This window comes from Leuciscus leuciscus, assembly GCF_965113295.1.
Source record: "Leuciscus leuciscus genome assembly, chromosome: 9".
Lineage (NCBI taxonomy): Eukaryota > Metazoa > Chordata > Actinopteri > Cypriniformes > Leuciscidae > Leuciscus > Leuciscus leuciscus.
The window spans coordinates 1,962,429-1,982,262 of NC_138733.1; the positions used below are offsets into that span (position 1 = coordinate 1,962,429).

The window sequence follows — 19,834 nt, forward strand, 5'->3', positions numbered from 1 at the left end:
AACTGTGGTCCGCGGACCACTAGTGGTCCGTGAGGGTACTGCAGGTGGTCCGTGGAAAGGCTAAATAAAATATAAAATAATATTTTTTTTACCTTCATTTTACCAGGAAATTCCCATAAAAAAAGAAAAGTAAAAAGAATATGTAGGCCTATATTGATATAACATTTTAATTAAATTGTCAAGTTATTGTGTGATTACTAAAATAGCCTAGTGGTGTTCGGCCGTGACATTCAAGTTCAGTGCCGTTAGAACCACAACATTGGTTCGGTGGATAGCAACAGGTTCTCTGAAGAGAAAAGGGCAGAGGCAAATATGTTCTCATTATCACATCACACGCATAGCCTAGCCTTTAATGGTGCGTTCACAACGGACGAAATTTCGCTTCAAACTTTTGTTTTTACGCGCGTCAATTTAGCTCTTGACGCGCGAATTGAGGTCAAGCGTATCACTAGACGCGGCAGGCGCGAATTTCACATAATCCCTTTTTGAATTTGACGCGCTATTCGCGTCCGGTGTGTGAACGCACAGTTAGGCATAGGCAGTTTATATGAAACGAAATGTTTATAAATGGAATGAATAAGGCCTGTTATTATTTAATTTCCAGTTAGTTTCTTGATCTCGCGTTTCTGAAATGTTTTGCAGATGTGCTGTTAAGTGGACAAACTTTTTGAGGACTTGTAAAACTCTGAAGATTAATAATAATAATCCCCTAAAATCGCCAAAGGTTTTGAAATGTTGACTATATTCCAGTGTTCTTATTACTGTATAGATTTCATACTACATTGCTATGGAAATAAGCCTGTTGTTCAAATGAACCTGATTATGCCCTGGGCGCTTGAGTAGCCTAAATAAATAAATTAAATATGTGGCAGCCGTTGTGTGCAGTAAACTTTCCTTTAACAAGCCTGTGATGTGATGACCAGTTATAGTTTTAGTGCTAGTAAGCCTATTTAGAGGTGCAGATTAATTCAGGTAGGACTGTGTGTAGACATATTTTATTATGTGTATTATGAGGTGGTCCGCGAAAATTCTTGATTACAAATAGTGGTCCACACACTCAAAAAGTTTGAGAACCCCTGGTGTAAATGAACGCGAACTTGTGCCGCTCTAAACTACGTCATTGTCATGACAACCAAACGCGCAGCGCGAGAATCAAGAAGCGGAAGACAAAACATATAGGCCTAGCTCCATATTGTTTTAGCCAAATAAAAAAATGTCAGCCAACAAGGGACAATAAAGTAAAAGTGTCCTGTACTAAAAATCGTGAAGCAAACCACCAAAATAACAGAGTCGTGGACGTGTGTCATCAATTGGCTTTCACCGTTTGTAATCTTAATTTGAAGAGACTGGCAGATCAACGCGCCGCTACATTTCTCTCAGATACGGTAAATGCTTATTCGCCGTCACTGTGTTATATTATATTCCAAAAATCATCTTCTTGAGGACGATATTTCACCCACACACACACACACACACACGACCTGCCTGACACGCTAACGATAGCATAATTGTTCTTTCTGGCACTTGAAAAAAAAAAAAGAAAGAAAACCTTTTGACCTCTTTTAATCCTGCGGTGATCTACCCCGTGTAGTAATTCATAATTTCTTTGTAGCATTTGTTCCATCTGGAACAATTTTATTAAGAAATAGAAAATAGCTATCAGTACCAAAGAATTATGACAAACATTAAAGCGTGAGATGGCTATAGCACACAGAGGACATTTACAATTCCGTATTTTTATTTATCTCAAGGTTTATTTATTTTTTAACTATTTAATTATTTTTAAATTCATTTTATAACACTTTGTTAAAACTGTAGTTTTAAAATAGTAATGTTCAAAGTATTATTTCTTGCGATTTTAATGCATTTATGCCGTCAGAGAAGCAATAAACATTCTGTGTAAATGCACATTTTGTGATTTTATGCCGCTTCAGATTTGGTTTCTGTGCCGCTTTTTCTGTGTAAAGACGCATTATGTGTGTGATAATCTGAGATTTGGGTTGTTTATTATTAACTGATATTAAATTTGTAGTGAGTGTAATGATCATTTCTGCTGGTTCTGTATCAGCTGTCCGTTGTGTGAAAGTGACCTTTCATGTGCTTTTGATTTTGTAAAGTGACTTTGAGCATCAGATAGAAGCTATATTATCATGTTTGAGAATAAATGTATATAATCTAGTTAGTTTTCTTATGAAAAGATGTGACAGACGTAATATCTCATACTGCATATGTGACTGTTTGTTTTATTTTAGGATTGACTATTAGATGACAGTCTGATCTTCTGATGATCATCTGATAGTGAATAAGGATCCACTACAGAGACTCACAGTCAACAGAATCAACAGAGACTGAAGATACAGTGACTTCACTGTTATAAATTAAGACTTCATTTAGATTCCAACGATCCTCTGACAAACCTGATGAGGCGCCAGTGAAACACCTTTTATTTCACAGCAAATTACAGTTTCTTATTCATAGATTAACCATTTTATTTGTATAAACGCACAGTATAAACTCAAAAATGTTGGAGTTTTAGAGTAAATATAGAGCCTGAATGTGTTTGTGTTTGTGTTGAACCAGCAGAGGGAGACAAAGACTAATGAGTTTTTAATAATAGTTGTATTACATTTGTATTAATGTATTAAATGGGTCATATGATGCATTTTCATGTTTTCTTTTTCTTTAGTGTGTTATGTTGCTGTTTGTGCATGTATAAGATCTGCAAACTTACAAAGCTCAAAGTCTGCTACAAAAATATTTATTGTATCTAATGCCCGCCACACACTGTATGATTTTGGGCTGTTCAGACGAAAGATGAGCATCGTGAAACAATTGTGGTGATTTCTGTGGCCGTGGCTCCTAAATGGTCTTTTGATCAAAGATAGCCTGTGATCATTTACTGAGTGTGTTGCTGCTACGACCTACATCTACTGACTAGACAATAAAAATGCATCATGAAATGGCATCTTGATCAACACGACATGGCGCTAAAACTTAAAACTACTTTCCTCAAGCTCCATTTGCAAAGTTGGCATGCCAAGTTCACCTCTTTCCCAAGTCACTGGACGAAACAGCCTGAGACAAGAAGGCATCAGACATAAATGCATCTTTTAGTCTGAGGCTGTTTCGTCCGATGCCTAATTGTACAAGACTTGACATTAATGTTGTTTTTCCTGAGACCTGAAGCCTTTCAGTCTGAGGCATGAGGCTTTTCCTCATATGAGTGAGGTCTGAGGGTGTCCTAAACTGTTCACCGTAGTACGAACGTCTATTCAGTTTGACTGTGTGTTTAAATTGGGAAATGCTGTCGTATTCACACCGCCCCGACAAACATCAACTTGCGTGAGATTGTGCACTTTAAAGACAGTGACTAAAAAATATATCATCTAGCCCTGCTTAATGCCTTTTGATAAATAAAGAGCATATATATTAAACATGTTAAATGTCGTTAATGTTTTAAAACGTGCATCTATTCAATTCAACAATAACTTGTGATAATTTCTCAACATTTATTCATTACAAGTCAGCATAAACTGGTTAACGCTTTAGTCGCTAAATAAGACATTGTATGAATGGCATTAGTTATAAGTGAGGAGAGATGCTGTAAAGCTGTCATGGATAAGAGGTAAGCCTGCTGTATGTAAACCTCTTATGGTTAATTGAGTTGATTAACTGAATGTGCTCCTCCTGTGTTAATTAGGTTAATTATCTGAACGTGCTTCTCCCGAACTTTGTTAATAAAACATCATCTGTTGGCATTAAGTTGTCATGGCGTGATCAAGTCAGATTTTGTCAGTTTGTTTGGGCTGTGTGAATTAGCCTTTATTGAACTCAGAATTGTGGGATAAAAAGAGACAGCCCTAGTGTGGTCTAAATGTAGTTTCTCATTATGTTGAATATGTCATAACATTGTCATTTATCAACACAAAATACTTGAAGTTATTTTATAATAATCTAAAGTTTGCACACATGTGCCTATATTCTAGTAAAGGGAAACCGAGGCTTTCATCAAATATACATCATGTTTTTAATAACACAAACTTACAAAGCTCAAAGTCTCATACAAAAAGATTTATTCTAACTAATGTCCAGTACACACTGAATGATTTTGGGCTGTTCCAGATGAAAGAAGAGCATCATTCAGTTTGACTGTGTATTTAAATGGGAAAATGCTGTCGTACTCAACTTGTGAGTTTGTGCGCTTTAAAGGCAGTGACTAATAAATGAATCGTCTTGTTCTGCTTGACGTCATTTGATAAATAAAGAGCATTTATATTAAACATGTTAATGTTTTAAAATGTGCATCTATTCAATTCAACAGTAACTTGTGATAATTTCTCAACATTTATTCAATTGTAAGTGTCAGCATAAACTGGTCAACACTTTAGTCGCTGAATAAGACATTGTATGAATGGCATTAGTTATAAGTGAGGGGAGATGCTGTAAAACTGTCATGGATCAGAGGTAAGCCTGCTGTATGTAAACCTCTTATGGTTAATTGAGTTGATTAACTGAATGTGCTCCTCCTGTGTTAATTAGGTTAACCCCCTGAGGTCTACGGTATCGCCGGCGATACCAGCTCGCTTTTTTTTTATCAATGTAAAAGAAACTCATAAATACTCTGTTGACTTTGATTTTCCATAGGAGTTTCATACATCAATCGATTCTGTTAAATGTGTATTATTTTTGTGTATACTCACAATAAAAACAAAGTGTTGTGCTTTTTGCCAAATAAAGAAAAATAAACACGAAGCGAGTTCTGCCTTCTCTCTGTCAGTGAAGTCCATTCTGAAACGCGTCCGAAAATGAACAATAACTCAGCGAATACTCAGTCAAACAGGCATACAGACACTCAGGCATGAAGCTTGAATTCTCTTCTTTTAAATGAAGTAATTTATATGAAAAACAAATATTCTCATCTTGTGAAATCTGTATTAAAAGAGAGTGATTCCAGTCGAGCTCATCTCAGCTCATTACGTTTTAATCTGCCCCGCCCACGGAGAGCGCGCGCTATTCAAACGCAAATGACTGAGACGATCCCATACAAACTGTGAACGCCCCCATATCAGCTCGAGAAAACACATCAAGTTTATTCAGATAAGTGTAGTTGTCTACACTGTCTCGCAGCGCTGTGAGGAATAATAATAATGGAAAACTTACCTCAGAAGTGCTGGTATTTCGAGGAGCAACGGATGGAATAATGTAGTAAGTTTTTTTTTTTCATTCTCAAGTAAATCGCGTTTCTGTGTGTGAATGAATGAACGGCAGAGATGCGCTGTTTACCACAACTCGCAAAAAGACGGTTTAAATTTGAATTGCGTTTCTGTGTGTGAATAAATGATCTGCTTTTAGCAAACTATTTTGCTATACTGAGTAAAATCGATTGAAATATGTTGAAATAAAATGTATTTGTATAAGCAACGTATTAAACTGCAAATTAACATTTATATTCCTTATAATAAAAACGAAAGACCTATGTTACAGACAAATGAAAGACAACATTTCGTTGATTAGTTTTGGATAGATTACACATTTTTACTGTAAAATATCTGCCACCTCAAATAAGCTTTTGTTTGCCAATTTTTGCTAATATGTTAAATATAGTATGTTTTGTCAATGTAGGCTATATTCGAAGTTTGAAATATGTATGATAAAATGTATACTTTAGTTTTTACAAAGAAAGATTACACTTCAATTGTTGTTGTAATTGTAACCTTTTTAATAAAAAAAGATATATTTACAAGGTAGATGTAAACAAATTTTAAAAGGTAAATATAAGCATTTTCTTTAAATCATTTTTATTGTGTTTTATTATTGACACATTTGGGGAGAGGATACATATTCCAAAACTGAAAATACAGTATGAGAATTAACTGCACAATTAATAGACATGTTTTCCTTGGATATTATACAATTTGCAAGCAAAATTTGTGAAAAAAAAAAAAATTTGACATGCTTCCAAATGTGAACCAATTTGGTAGAATATATATATATATATATATATATATATATATATATATATATATATACTGTATATATTTATTGCTCTTGCATTCTTTCTTGTGGCTATAGGTGACACACCTGAATGAATGGCTCATTAAGTATGCGGGCCCCATTGTCTCCTGAGGTGTGAACCACTACATATGCATGATGCTGTTGAATGGTTGACGCACCTTGCGCATATTGCCTTTACAAACAAAAAGTGTTTTACAAGATTTAAATCAATGTATTGTGTTATGTGAATGATAAGGGCAGGATGATTTTCACATCATTTTGAAGAAAAAACTCTAGGCAAAGACATCAATTAGTCAAAAGTCTTATTGACACGTATTTAGTATGTGTTTTGTGGCCTTATTTCAGAAACTTTAGTTTTTAGTTTTTTCAATAACCATGCATAAACATTATTCTCTCAAAAATACAAACATGTACATGCATGTTGCTCACATATTATGGTAGCCCTGTTTGTGCTAAATAGAGTGTAATTATACCTTTGCCATTAATATGTTTATAAGCAACTGAAAAAAGCACAAATGTCAGGGCATGTCAGAACATCTCAAGGACCCCAAAAACCCCTCAGACCTCAGAGGGTTAATTAACGTGCTTCTCCCGAACTTTGTTATACAACATCATCTGTTGGCAGTGAAGTTGTCATGGCTCAAGTCAGATTATGTGAATAAAATGATTTACCGTCACAAAATACTTCAAGTAATTTTATAATCGTCTAAAATTTGCAAACATGTGCCTATATTCTGTTTTCTTCATCATCAGAGGAAAGTATGAGAGACCAGAGGATCCAGAGAGCCATGAGTGTGTGCAGAAAAGTGCTCAGTGCTTTTTCCTTCTCATGGAAAAGAAAGGAGAACGAGCAGCCGCTCAAGAGGAGCTCAAGCTGCCAAAGCACAGGTTGATCACAGAATCTCCACCAGTTCAGGGTCTCGCCATGCAATGAAAGCACGAGTGCTAGAGCAGGAGAAGGCCATTGCTAAAGTTCATCAGCTGATAATAAACAAGGCACTTGCTCCTCATGGCAGGGCATTGATGTCCTGGAGTCTGTTTGCAAGGCTCTAACTCTAACTCCACTTGCTGACTTCACTGATGGCCTTTCTGCTGAAGAACATGTGAGTGTGTCGTTCCTGAAACCTGAACTGCAGCTCTTCAATGAAGAGGTCTTGAAACCAGAAGCTGAAGACTCAGAGCTCACCAAGACCATCAAGGCTACTGTCATCAGCTCTCTGAATGAGGAATATGACCATGCTGCCACTGATGACCTTCTGAACATACAGTAGCATCCCTTGTTGATCCTCGTTTCGAGACGCGCTCCATCAAAGATGACAAGGTTGAGGCTGTGAAACCCAGTAGTAAATTGTTAAATCAGGTGTGATCGTGAGATGCTCTTCTCGTCTGTGTTCTGCTCCATTTCACAGATATATGATCTTTTCAACTCCTCGTTCAGCTCTGAAATCAGCATGAAAATGAATATAAATGTGATGTATGTGGTCCCGCACATAAAGCACAGCTGCCATCAAATAACAACATGCCTGATGTTCAGTCAGCATATGTGTGAGTGTTTGGTGTGTGGAGGAGCACAAGCACTGAGAGAACACACTCCTGATAGACGTTTGAAGCACAGATGAAGGTCTGTGATGTCCAGCTGCTGTTTCCCTCCGTCAGAACTGATTGTGCTGTTCACACTGTCCCAGGGTTTAGTGTGGCATCAGTAGCAGCTGAGAGTTCAGTGCAGGTGTGATGGAGAGATGCTCTTCTCATCTGTGTTCTGCTTCATCAATCCTCACATACAAACAGAAAGAGACCAGCACATCATTCATGTCTGGAGACCTTCTTCACGTTTAACAGCAACTATTTCAGAATGTGTGATTCTTCAAACTCTGAGGCTTTACCTGCACGACTGCACTGAAGAAACGTGTGTTGCCCAGATTACTGAGAGCCCTGACAGACACGACACCAGCGCTTCATGTGGAGCTGATTTCAGGCTTTTGGGATGTTGTCCTGTTTTTATGTCTTTCTTTCAGCCTTTCCGCTTCTCTTTCGCTTGGTCCACCGTCTCGTCAGGATTCTCTATGATTCTCTCTTTCTTCCTCGCTTCTTATTCTCTGATAGTTATCTTTGCAATATGTTACAAGACAATGTTTTTATTTTCAAACATTAGGTCATAGATCCTAAATAATGTGCCTTAATATTGGTATGATAAAGTCACTAACAAAAACATTTAAATTCAGACTCTCTCAGGGGAATCTTGTCCCGACTGTCATCTGAAGTTTATAGAGTGTACGGTATAATATAAAGCGGCAATAATGTCTAATAAATAAATTTTTGCTTCATTAATTAACAAAAGAAGCCATTTTTAAAATAATATTATTAGGTTACTAATATTACTTAAAACAAGTTGATGATTAAATAAGAATTCTATGCATTAATTAATTATTATAATTATTATAATTGTGAATTATTTTTAATTAATGAAGGAACATCTTACCACCAACTTTATCAAAACTGTTTCAATGGTATAAATCTCTCAAATGTTGATGTTGAGAGTAAATGATGAAATGCTGAGATGACATTTAGTGTCTCCTAGGAGTGTGTCGATACACTGATCTAACGAGACGAGACACGATATTGGGTTCACGAGAACGAGACGAGACCATATTTTAACACTATTTTTAAGAAATCTTCAGTGACGAAATATATGACTGTCTTTTATTCGACTGAAAGTCACAGAATGCAAAACAATGCAGGGACATTATGTAATGTTTTAACTACTAATCATCTTGAAATGAATGTCACTTCAGTTCTACTTTCTGAGTATGAATTATCATATGCAGTAAAAGACAGAATAATATAATGCAAGCGCTGTAAAAGCTCAAACTCGACTCCGTCTGATGTCTGACAGCTTTTCACCTCCAGGAGAAATATGGTCTGGTTTTAATATGGCGAGATCTGGATTATGTTCTCCGGTCCGTATCCAGATCAGATGGTGGACCTGCACCCTAAAACCAGCACAACGCAGCCCAGAATGTCAAAGTTCAAAAGGTCAAAGTTCAAATGTATTTGTATAGCACATTTAAAAACAACCACAGTTGACCAAAGTGCTTAACAATGTCAGGATACACACAAATAAACACATAAATACAGTAGAGAATGTCACAGGAGCAAAACTCCACTGGAAATGAAAGCTATGGAACACAGGAGGGTCTTAAGCAGCGACTTAAACATGTCATCAGTCCGAGCTGTTCTTATATGAACCGGTAGACTCTTCCAGAGATCAGGACCAGCACTGAGAAGGCTCGCTCACCTTTATGTGTTCACCTGGATCTCAGAACATGGAGGAACTTCTGATTGGACGACCTCAGTGCTTTGACAGGAGAGCGCGCGTGTAAAAGCTCTGAGAAATAAGGCGGCGCCAACCCATACAAAACCTTAAAGACAAACAATAAAATCTTCAAATCAATCCTGAAACGGACAGAAGCCAGTGGAGCGAGGCTAAAACTGGGGTAATGTGCTCACGCTTTTAGTCCCAGTTAGGAGCCGAGCTGCTGCATTCTGGACTAACTGTAAGAGATGAAGAGCTGACTGATCCAATCACACATATAAAGAGTTACAGTAGTCTAGTCTAGACGTAATAAAAGCATGGTCAGCAGAGACCAGGACAACTAGACGAGCCCTAGAGACAAAGCGCCTGTGAAGACCTCGTGGACTCGACAGTCATCGGCACAGATCCTCAGCAAAGACCAGGAGAACCAGACAAGTCCTCCACACAGACCCGATGACCAGCTTCAGATCCTCACACCTAATGCTGGCGTGATCAATTCCAATCTTCAAGCAGAAGGAGCTCAATCAAATACTCTGAATCATATCAATCCACAATCTGACTTGTGATGTAGCCTGGACTCATAATCACACCATGTTCCTTCGTTTGTCCAGAGGAGAACTGGTCAGGTTTTTCCTCCATTCTGTCTCCTGATGGAGTTTGAGTTCTTGCTACTGTCGCCTCCGGCTGGCTTAGTTTATGACACTTCATATTCAGCACTATTATTGATCTGACGGCACTGACACTATTGGAGGAGAACTGAACTGAGCTGGACGATGACATCACTGCTTTATAGCTGAACTGAACTCGTTTCATATCTGATGAACTTTACACAGTTATTGAACTGAATCAACACTGAACTGACTTCAGCTGATCAATAACACTATTGTCTTTCTAGAGCCGCTTTACAGCAGAACTGAACCCTGCATCATTGATCATTATTTCCCTGTTTATCCCTGTAAAGCTGCTTTAATCAATCTGTACTGTATAAAGCACTATATCATTAAATATGACTGGACTTTTGCAAAAGGAAATTATTTAGTGTTAAAGGGGTAATATAATGGTACATGCACTTTTACAAGTTGATTGTACTGAAATGTGTGTTGGCAGTGCCTGTACACAACCATCATAAAATTATAGAAATCCATCCAGTGTTTTTTTTAAAAATCTTCTTATACTTTTCCCCCCATCTCAAATCAAGCTGTTCGATATTGTGACGTCACAAAATCAACGCCCCTCCCACAATTGCTGATTGACAGGAGCGTTTCAACACAGACCCGCCCTTGCTCGTGAGCGAGCTGTCAATCATAGCCCGCACGGACCGGCGCGGTCATTGTTGATAGCTGGAGCACTGTCTGTCTATGAGCAGAATGGCGGTGTTCTGTTCTTCGGTGCAATAACGAACACAGCAGTCATATTGATGTTCCTAAATCCGAACCGCTGAAGACGCAGTGGCTGAGGTTTTTTTCGAAGGGAATATTCCCCACGATTAACATCAATGCTTTCATGTTTGCGAGCGTGAATCATTTCACACACCAGACTGCTTTACAAACGAGGGTCAGTATAAAACTGGATTTGCTAAGAAGCTGCTCCTGAAAAAAGGATCGGTACCAACTATTCGTGTTCCTGCTGCACCTCCAGAAGAACTGAAGTGAGTGTAACGTTTTATTAACCTTTATATTAATATTTATATTAATCTTTGCAAATCGCTTGCACGCTTCACGAATGCGGCTATTTTTACACTCAGGGTACATTACGGCATGTTTTCTATGTACGACGTTCTCAATATAATTCATAATCCCACGTTTATAATGAACAACGCGTTATGGTTATTGTGTTATTGTGTTACAAACGGTGTCCGCACAGAACAGAGGGGCGGGGGGAGCAAAGCTCATTATCATTTAAAGACACATGCACTCAAACTTTTAATTTAGACCCTAAAGAATCATATTAACTTGTACAAAAATGGCATTATATGACCCCTTTAAATAGTTTTGTGTGTGTTTTTCTATTGTTTATTTTGTGGTTTAAAAGTGTAGTTAATAAATGTTAATATTATAGTGTTTTTGTTCATTGTTAACGCGTGATTATGTTAAAGTGTATTTGTTAATGTTATAATAAAAGCCCTTAAATGGTTGAATTAGTGTTTGACTGGCAGTTTGTGGGTCACATCTGTCTCGAGGAGCAAGCGACTCTCAGACGGATCTTACAGTGTGTGGGCCAGATCTGAGCCACATCAAACAATGAAGGCACTTCTCAGTGTGTGGGTCAGATCTGGGTCATATCAATAAAGAAGAGGCATTTTACCGGCTGTGGGCCACATCTGGGCCGGAGGAAACTGTGGCTGCGTTCGAAACCGCATACTCAATGAGTAGGTACTTAATTTCAATAAGTACTTACTTAACGAGCGCTAAAAGAGTAGGTACTTTATAGCCAGATCTCGTTGAGTATGAATGCGAACCGGACATCTGCCATGTTGACGTTATCATGTGACCTACGACGCGTTATCACAAGAGCCACAACTTGAAAAATTTTAACGACACGTTTAATTAATCTATCTGTAAATATCTTGATATTGATTAAACTTGCTCATTTTGTGGTCTTTTTGAAGAAACTGCTGCCCATTTATGTTGTGAATACATTTAGGGTTGATTTTTATCCTTAACGATATTATTTATTTTTATTACAAAATCCCAAAATTGTCATCTCTTTAATATGTTGTTAATTTCTTTATTTTATATCCAAACATTTTCAGCCACAAGCAAAAGTGGCTTACTGCTTTATGTTTTCCTTTTTCTTGATGAATTTAACTCTCGTTTCATCCCTCAGGCCTAGGCCTATAAATAACAAAAAATGATTTTTTTAAAGTGTATTATAACTAATTATTTAAGAAAATATATATTACGATATTCAACCTTGTAGGTTCTTTTTTCCTGTGTATAAAATCTCATATTATGTATGCAAACCCATGATTGATATGTGTGTGTATATATATATATATGTATATTTTATATTTATACCCCTTATTTTTTATTTGATATATATGTTTTCACAATTGTAGAGCTTTTTTAAAGTTTTTGGGGATGGTTAATATTGTGACATCTTGCTGAGGACAAGTGCAATAACATGGACCTTCTAACCACAGACCATGCATTTAAACAAATTTCCCCCAAAAAGATAAAAAAGTTTATTCAAAAAATCAGATAGGTATATACAATTCCTTTAGATTTAACTTTGTATGTCAATCATGATGAATTTCTTAATTTTTGCTATAAATTTGACTTTTCTATGTGGGACATGTTTTGTCCCGACTCTCAAGAATGGAGTCAAGTCAAGTTTGTATAGCGCTTTTCACAATACAGATTGTATCAAAGCAGCTTCACAGTATTCAGTGAATCAGTGATATATATATGAAGAGTTCAGATGCAAAAGCCTCTAAGTGCCATCTGAAATATTCTGCTAGAATGATCATTTTTATCAAGCTTGTATATTTCAGTTCAGTAATTTCACTTAAATGACAACTAATAGGTCATTTTCATTGCCATTTAAGTGAAATTACTGAACTTAAATATGCAGGCTTGATTAAAATGATCATTCTAGAAGAAATTTTCAGATGGCACTTAGAGGCTTTTGCATCTGAACTCTTCATATATATATATATGTGTGTGTGTGTGTGTGTGTGTGTGTGTATCTCATAACATCAGTAACTCGACAGCCCTACCTAGAACGGTTTTCCTCAGCGTTTGTAATGTCTGCACAAAGGAGATGGGCAGCTGTGCGAAGATTCGCCTTTGGAGAAAACTGTTGATTTTATACTCGAAAAATGTAAGTATCATTAATGTTAAAAATTAATATTACCCCAGAATGAATTGCATTGCTATCCCACCCCAAAACATACAATAACAATGATAAATGCTGACCAATACTTAATTATATAAATTTTTACTGAAAATAATTCAATAAAACAAACAAAATGTAATGTATGTCATACGACATAGCTATGCATGAATACACTCTAGATGTGTATAGTGAACATATCTACATTTTCATTCAAACAATAAATAAAGCATTCATTAAATATTTATATTTTATTTACTGACAACAATGAGAAATATTAATAAATGAGTAAAAGAATGAATCAAAGTCACCATCACACAATAAACAAATGCATATACAAGTCAACACATGAAACAAAGCTTTATTCAAACTACAATCATGTATGTAGACTACAGGCGCTGAACCCCACATCCTTCTGCCATCTCAACACAGCGGTTCCCATTCTGAGGCTTTATTCTGATGAATCAGCTGACCGCCAGAGGTGAGCCGTGCCTTCGTGCCTGAGGTTGTTGCGTGATGTGTTGTGCTTCACAATCTGAGGCAATAAGGGCAGGTGGAGTGATGGAGGGTCTCAGAAGAGCAGGTGGAGTGATGGAGGGTCTCATAAGAGCAGGTGGAGTGATGGAGGGTCTCGTAAGGGCAGGTGGAGTGATGGAGGGTCTCGTAAGGGCAGGTGGAGTGATGGAGGGTCTTGTAAGGACAGGTGGAGTGATGGAGGGTCTCGTAAGGGCAGGTGGAGTGATGGAGGGTCTCGTAAGGGCAGGTGGAGTGATGGAGGGTCTCGTAAGGGCAGGTGGAGTGATGGAGGGTCTCAGAAGGGCAGGTGGAGTGATGGAGGGTCTCGTAAGGGCAGGTGGAGTGATGGAGGGTCTCGTAAGGACAGGTGGAGTGATGGAGGGTCTCGTAAGGGCAGGTGGAGTGATGGAGGGTCTCGTAAGGGCAGGTGGAGTGATGGAGGGTCTCGTAAGGGCAGGTGGAGTGATGGAGGGACTCATCTATGGCACCATCTCCAGGATTCAGCTCTGGGCTCCTCATCCTCAGTGCTCACACCAGCCTGCTGACATTTCAGATCCTACAAAAATGCACAAACATAACACAAAAAACAGTCATTTTAACCGCACAATGTCATTTGATTTCAGTATTATTTAGAAGACAAAAACGTGTTTTTTTTCCACAAATGCCGCCATCATCTTCCCTCGCAGGTCCTGCTCCACCACAAAAGCTGTGCAGCAAATGCACAGAAATCAAGAATCAGAAAAGTGCTGTAATAGCTCTGTTTGAAATTACAATAATTAAAATAAACTACAACTTAATATTTAAATAGTTGTTGTTATTCATTTATGTAGTATAGGCTACTCACTCAAAGCCTTTGATGGCAGCATTCAGCTTCATGAGCCACTCTCCACTCAGTTCATCTGACCCTGTAACATCCAGACAAGATTCACGTTACCTCTGTGATTTATGAGCAACACTACATTTACATGTTGAGGTTGTTTTAACTTTTTATCCAACATAAATGTTCCTCAATTTATCAACAGTAATGGACAAATAAAATAGATAGATAACTTATGTTTAGTTACTATATAGATTTGTTCTAGCACACATTCATCACTCAGATGTCTATTTCATGTTGTGATGTGCTCTTCTGCAATACTTACTGAAAATTTTCCTGTCAGATGTAAATAGACATTTAAAATAAGCGTCTTTAAGATATATTTGGTTTATGTAAATCCACTTTAGAGACGTAACTTACGTGTCCTTACTGAAGCTCCCCTGTTAGCTAACGTTATACATAATAAAACGTGTTTTTACAGCAAAATCACAACTATACTACACTGTGTAACGTCTTTACACCTTCAACAATTCAACAGTTTACTCCACAGAAGTTCAACACATGCAATTTTAACACAAGGAACCGTGTTTACTCACATTTGAAAGCACTCGCGTCGCTGATCTCTGCGATGTTTGATAATGACGTATCCTCTCGCGTGGCCTCCTGGGATAGAAGAGTATCGCTCTCGGTTACTAACGTAACCTCGGTTCTCTCTAGATGAGGGAACGAGTGTTGCGTAAGCTAGCTTACGCTACGGGAAAAACCCTTTTCTCGAGAATACTGAAGCCAAAAAATTATCCTTAATTTTTGCATTAGTTTAAAACGCATTGCTGCATAAGCAGACCTAGGCAGAGCGGCTCGCGCGCCTATTGGTTGCTCAGCAGCAACTGCTGCAACCTATCCAGGACCTGCTCGTGACGAAGCACCAATGAGGGCGCGGGCGCCCGTGCGTGTCACGTCCCGCCAGAATGGGCGTGGCTACAGGCTATAAAAGCAGGCCCGTGAGGTTGTTCTCTGGTTTTTCAATCTGAAGCGAACCAGAAGTAGCACAAGCACGGCAGGGTTACGCAACACTCGTTCCCTCATCTAGAGAGAACCGAGGTTACGTTAGTAACCGAGAGCGTTCTCTTACGAGAGTACTCTCGTGTTGTGTAAGCTAGCTTACGCTACGGGAACCCAATGTAAAACGCCGTGCGTGCTAGAGAAGGTCCACATGCACGTTCCCAAGGGCATGTGCCCGGGGACAAACGTAAGTGGTAATATCTGGGCCGATGAGGGTTGGGCCCAGGGAGAGATGACCATTCCAGAGTGTGGGAATGGGTGCTTAATACAATAGAACAGCCAGGTACATCAGTGGGCTGAACTAAGAATGATAACACTGCCTGTCAGCCACCTGAACCCGAAGGTCAGGTGAAAAAAGATCACAGACAGGAAGACCTGGTCTGTCGATCTGGAGCCTGTGTATAACACAAACCACACACAGTCTGTGTCGATCTGCAGCGAGAGCGAACAGAGCTAGTATGTTAGACTGACAACAGTTTAGCCTGTAGGGCAGGCACCTCCAGGTTATAAAACCTGATAAATGTAGACGGAGAGGCCCAGCCCGCCGACGTACAAATATCATGGAGCGAGACTCCGCGAGACCACGCCCACGACGAGGCCATGCCTCTGGTGGAGTGCGCTCTGACGCCCAAAGGGCAATGAAGGTTCTTAGACCTATAAGCCATAGCGATAGCGTCAACTATCCATCTGGACAGGCTCTGTTTCGATGTGGCTAAGCCCTTAGTGCGGCCACCGAACGAAACGAAGAGCTGCTCTGACTGCCTGAAAGCATCAGACCGTTCGACATATATTCTCAGCGCCCTGACGGGGCAGAGAAAATTCACATCGTCCTCACCCTCAGATCTCGGAAGAGCTGACAGTGAAATGATCTGTGATCTGAACGGAGTGGAAAGCACTTTGGGGACATAACCGTGCCTCGGTTTAAGGATGACTTTAGAGTCATTAGGCCCAAACTCCAAGCACGAAGCACTCACAGAGAGCGCGTGAAGGTCACCCACTCGCTTAACTGAAGCGAGAGCCATGAGAAAAGCGGTCTTCAGTGAAAGATACCGCAAATCCACGGACTGGAGGGGTTCAAAGGGTTTGCCCTTCATGGCTTCCAGGACCAAGGAGAGGTCCCAGGCTGGAACCAGAGGGGGCTGAGGAGGATTTAACCTCCTAGCTCCTCTTAGGAACCTAACGATGAGGTCGATGCTCTCAGTGAGCGCAGGTTGTGATGGGCCCACAAGAGGAGGCGTTCCGCCAGCTTGTGAAGGCTCCGTGACCTGAGACCGCCCTGGCGGTTGATGTATGACACCACTGACATGTTGTCCGTGCAGACCAAAACGTTGTGGCCTTTGAGGAGGGGGAGAAAGTATCTCAAGGCATTTTCGACCGCTTTCATCTCCAGACAGTTTATGTGTAGGCGCCTTTCTGAGGCTGCCCACAGACCAAACACTGGTCTACCCTTGTAGAGGGCGCCCCAACCTGAGTTGGATGCGTCTGTCGAGATTACTTTTCGTCTCGAAGCCATGCCCAGATCCACTCCTGACTGATACCAGTCTGCCGCCTTCCAGGGATTCAGTGCTGTGACACAGTTCTGAGTTACCCTGAGGCGAACGCGGCCAGCGGACCATGCTCGCAGCGGGACCCGCGTCTTCAGCCAGTGCTGCAGCGGGCGCATGAAAAGCAAGCCCAGCTGAAGCACTGCCGAGGCCGAAGCCATAAGACCCAGCATCCTCTGAAAACGTTTGAGAGGAAAAATGCTGCCGGTCCTGAAAGCTGCAGCTGAGCGCTGAATCTGCAGCGCGCGCTGTGACGTCAGCCGCGCTGTCATTGACACAGAGTCTAAGTCTGTTCCCAGAAAGGAGATTCTCTGGCTGGGAGACAGTAAACTCTTGGTCCAGTTGATTTGGAGACCCAAATCCCGTAAATGGTCGAGTAATAGAGCCCTGTGCGCTATTAACTCTGACTCTGACTGGGCTAGAATAAGCCAGTCGTCCAGATAGTTCAGTATTCGCATCCCCCGTTGTCTCAGGGGAGCGAGCGCTGCATCCATGCACTTCGTGAATGTACGGGGTGCTAAGGACAGACCGATCGGCAGGACGGTGTACTGATAGCTCAGCCCCTCGAAGGTGAATCGCAAGAAAGGCCTGTGATGGGGCGCTATTTGAATCTGAAAATATGCGTCTTTCAGATCCACAGAGATAAACCAGTCCCTCGGGCGAATTTGCGCGAGAATCTGACTGGTCGTGAGCATTTTGAACGATCTCTGCATAAGGGCTCTGTTCAGCCGTCTGAGATCTAGGATGGGTCTGAGACCGCCACCCTTCTTTGGAACGAGGAAATATCTGCTGTAAAAACCTGCCTCGCTCAGTGTGTGAGGGACGGCTTCTACGGCTCGTTTCTCTAACAGTTTCGCAATCTCGGCGCGAAGTAGGTGTGCTACTTCGTTGTTCACCGTGGTTTCGACCCTGGCTCGAAAGCGAGGGGGTCTGCGAGCGAACTGTAGTGAATAGCCTCGTTCTACCGTGTTCAGTACCCATTCTGACACGCCCGGCAGCTCCCTCCATGCCTTTATGTGAAAAGCTAGAGGGAGAATAACGCGCGGGCTGTTGTCGCTGTGTGTGTGTGGCACATATCTCACAGCGCCTGAGAGAGAGCGCGCGCTCATGGAGGCGCGCGCGCTTCGCACACACATAACACAGCTCGTGTCTGGTAGAGGGTGATTTACACACGGGACACGTTTTGTGTTTATTGACGGGGGCTCTGAATGAGTGCTTATCACAGAGCAGCCCGTGTTTGTGTGTAGGGATGAGCGCTGTACAGCGGGCACCTTTCCCACATTCAAAACACACACGGCGTGAGCCGAGTTTATGGATATGGGCCGTGAATGAGTGTGAGTCACTGAGTCGGCCGTGTTTGTATGTAGGCGCGAACACTGTGGAGTGGGCATATGACCTACATTTATAACACCATCGGCGTGAGCCGGATAAACAGACAGAATGCTCTTTCTGTGATTTATTTGGGCGGCCGTAAAAATGGCCTTTGGGTACAGGCGAGCGTGTTGTGTAACGGGCTCGTTGGCTGTGAAATACACATCTCCAGTCGCCTCTGCTGAGGGAACTGTGAGAGCGAGGTGCGCTGATTTTGATGGCGGTCCGGCCGCAGCGGGACTCAACCATCTTCGTCTTCCTAACGCGGTCAGGAAGACTTTGAGGGCTCTGCCTTCAGCACAATCTTGGACCGGGGTCCCCGAGGGGGAGGCGGTCTGTGGCGGCTGGAAGAGCGTGAGCGCTGGGAATCCCTCGGCTGACGGCGCTGTTCCGGTTGGGCGGCTGTTTAGAGCGACCCGTAGCGGAACTGGAGCGCTTCGGCAAGAAATGCCGCATAGCCTGGGAGGTTTTCTGAACCTCAGAGTACCGTTCCGAAAACCCCTTGACAGCCGGGCCGAAGAGACCGGATGGCGCCACGGGCGCGTCGAGGAAAGTGGCTCTGTCGGACTCCTTCATGTCGGACAGCGTTAACCACAAGTGTCTCTCGGTGACAGTGAGAGACGCCATATTCCTCCCGATGGCCTGAGCAGCGGACTTAGTGGCTCGTAGCGCTAAGTCGGTCGCGCTCCTGAGGTCATTAAAATTCTCAGGGTTCGGGCCCGCCTCGTCCATTTTACGGAGAAGGTCGGCCTGATACACCTGAAGCACGGCCATCGTGTGAAGTGCGGACGCGGCTTGACCGGCGGCGGTGTAGGCGCGACCGATCAAAGCCGAAGTAGTCCTGCAGGCTTTGGAAGGCAGTGAAGGATGAGACTGCCATCCGGCGGAAGGCGGGCAGAGGTGCGTGGCTACCGGTTCCTCGACCGGAGGAATGCAGAGGTAGCCCTTGTCTTTCGCGCCGTCTACTAGAGAGAGCGTCGAAGAGACAGTAGAACGCAGCCTGGCAGAAAATGGCGCCTTCCAGCTCTTAGTGAGCTCCTCGTGGAGCTCCGGAAGAAAGGGGGCAGGCCTCGTGTGAGGCGTCGAGCGGCGGCCTGGCAGAAAGCAACCGTCCAGCCTGCTGGGTGCAGGCTCGTCAGGAAGCGACCAATCGAGGCCGAGGTCCTCCACGGCCTTGGTAAGCAGGCGAAGAAGCTCGGCGTCGAACGTAGACCGCACACCGCTCGATTCCCTGAAGAGAAGGCGCGGGGTCCGGAATGGAGCCCGACCAGCCTTCGCAGTCAGAAGCCAGGATAGAGCAGCTGTCCCCTTCTGCGTCATCTCCCCCCGACTCGATATCCACAGCGGGCGGCTGGCCGGCCG

The 19,834-nt window shown here is 41.7% G+C and overlaps 1 protein-coding gene across 10 annotated transcripts in view; it reads left to right on the forward strand.

The window, feature by feature from the left end:
* The window catches only part of LOC309506221 (protein NLRC3-like), a 186,779-nt gene that overhangs the window by 134,493 nt on the left and 32,452 nt on the right, over positions 1-19,834 (forward strand). For 2 of the 10 annotated variants that reach the window (XM_082179929.1, XM_082179934.1), the window contains one exon: positions 2,253-4,372. The exons of the other annotated variants lie outside the window; for them this stretch is intronic. In XM_082179929.1, the coding sequence (XP_082036055.1) occupies positions 2,253-2,265 (13 nt within the window). In that variant the 3' untranslated portion in view covers positions 2,266-4,372. Of the gene's footprint in view, positions 1-2,252; positions 4,373-19,834 lie in introns of those variants that run through there. 10 annotated transcript variants of the gene reach the window in all.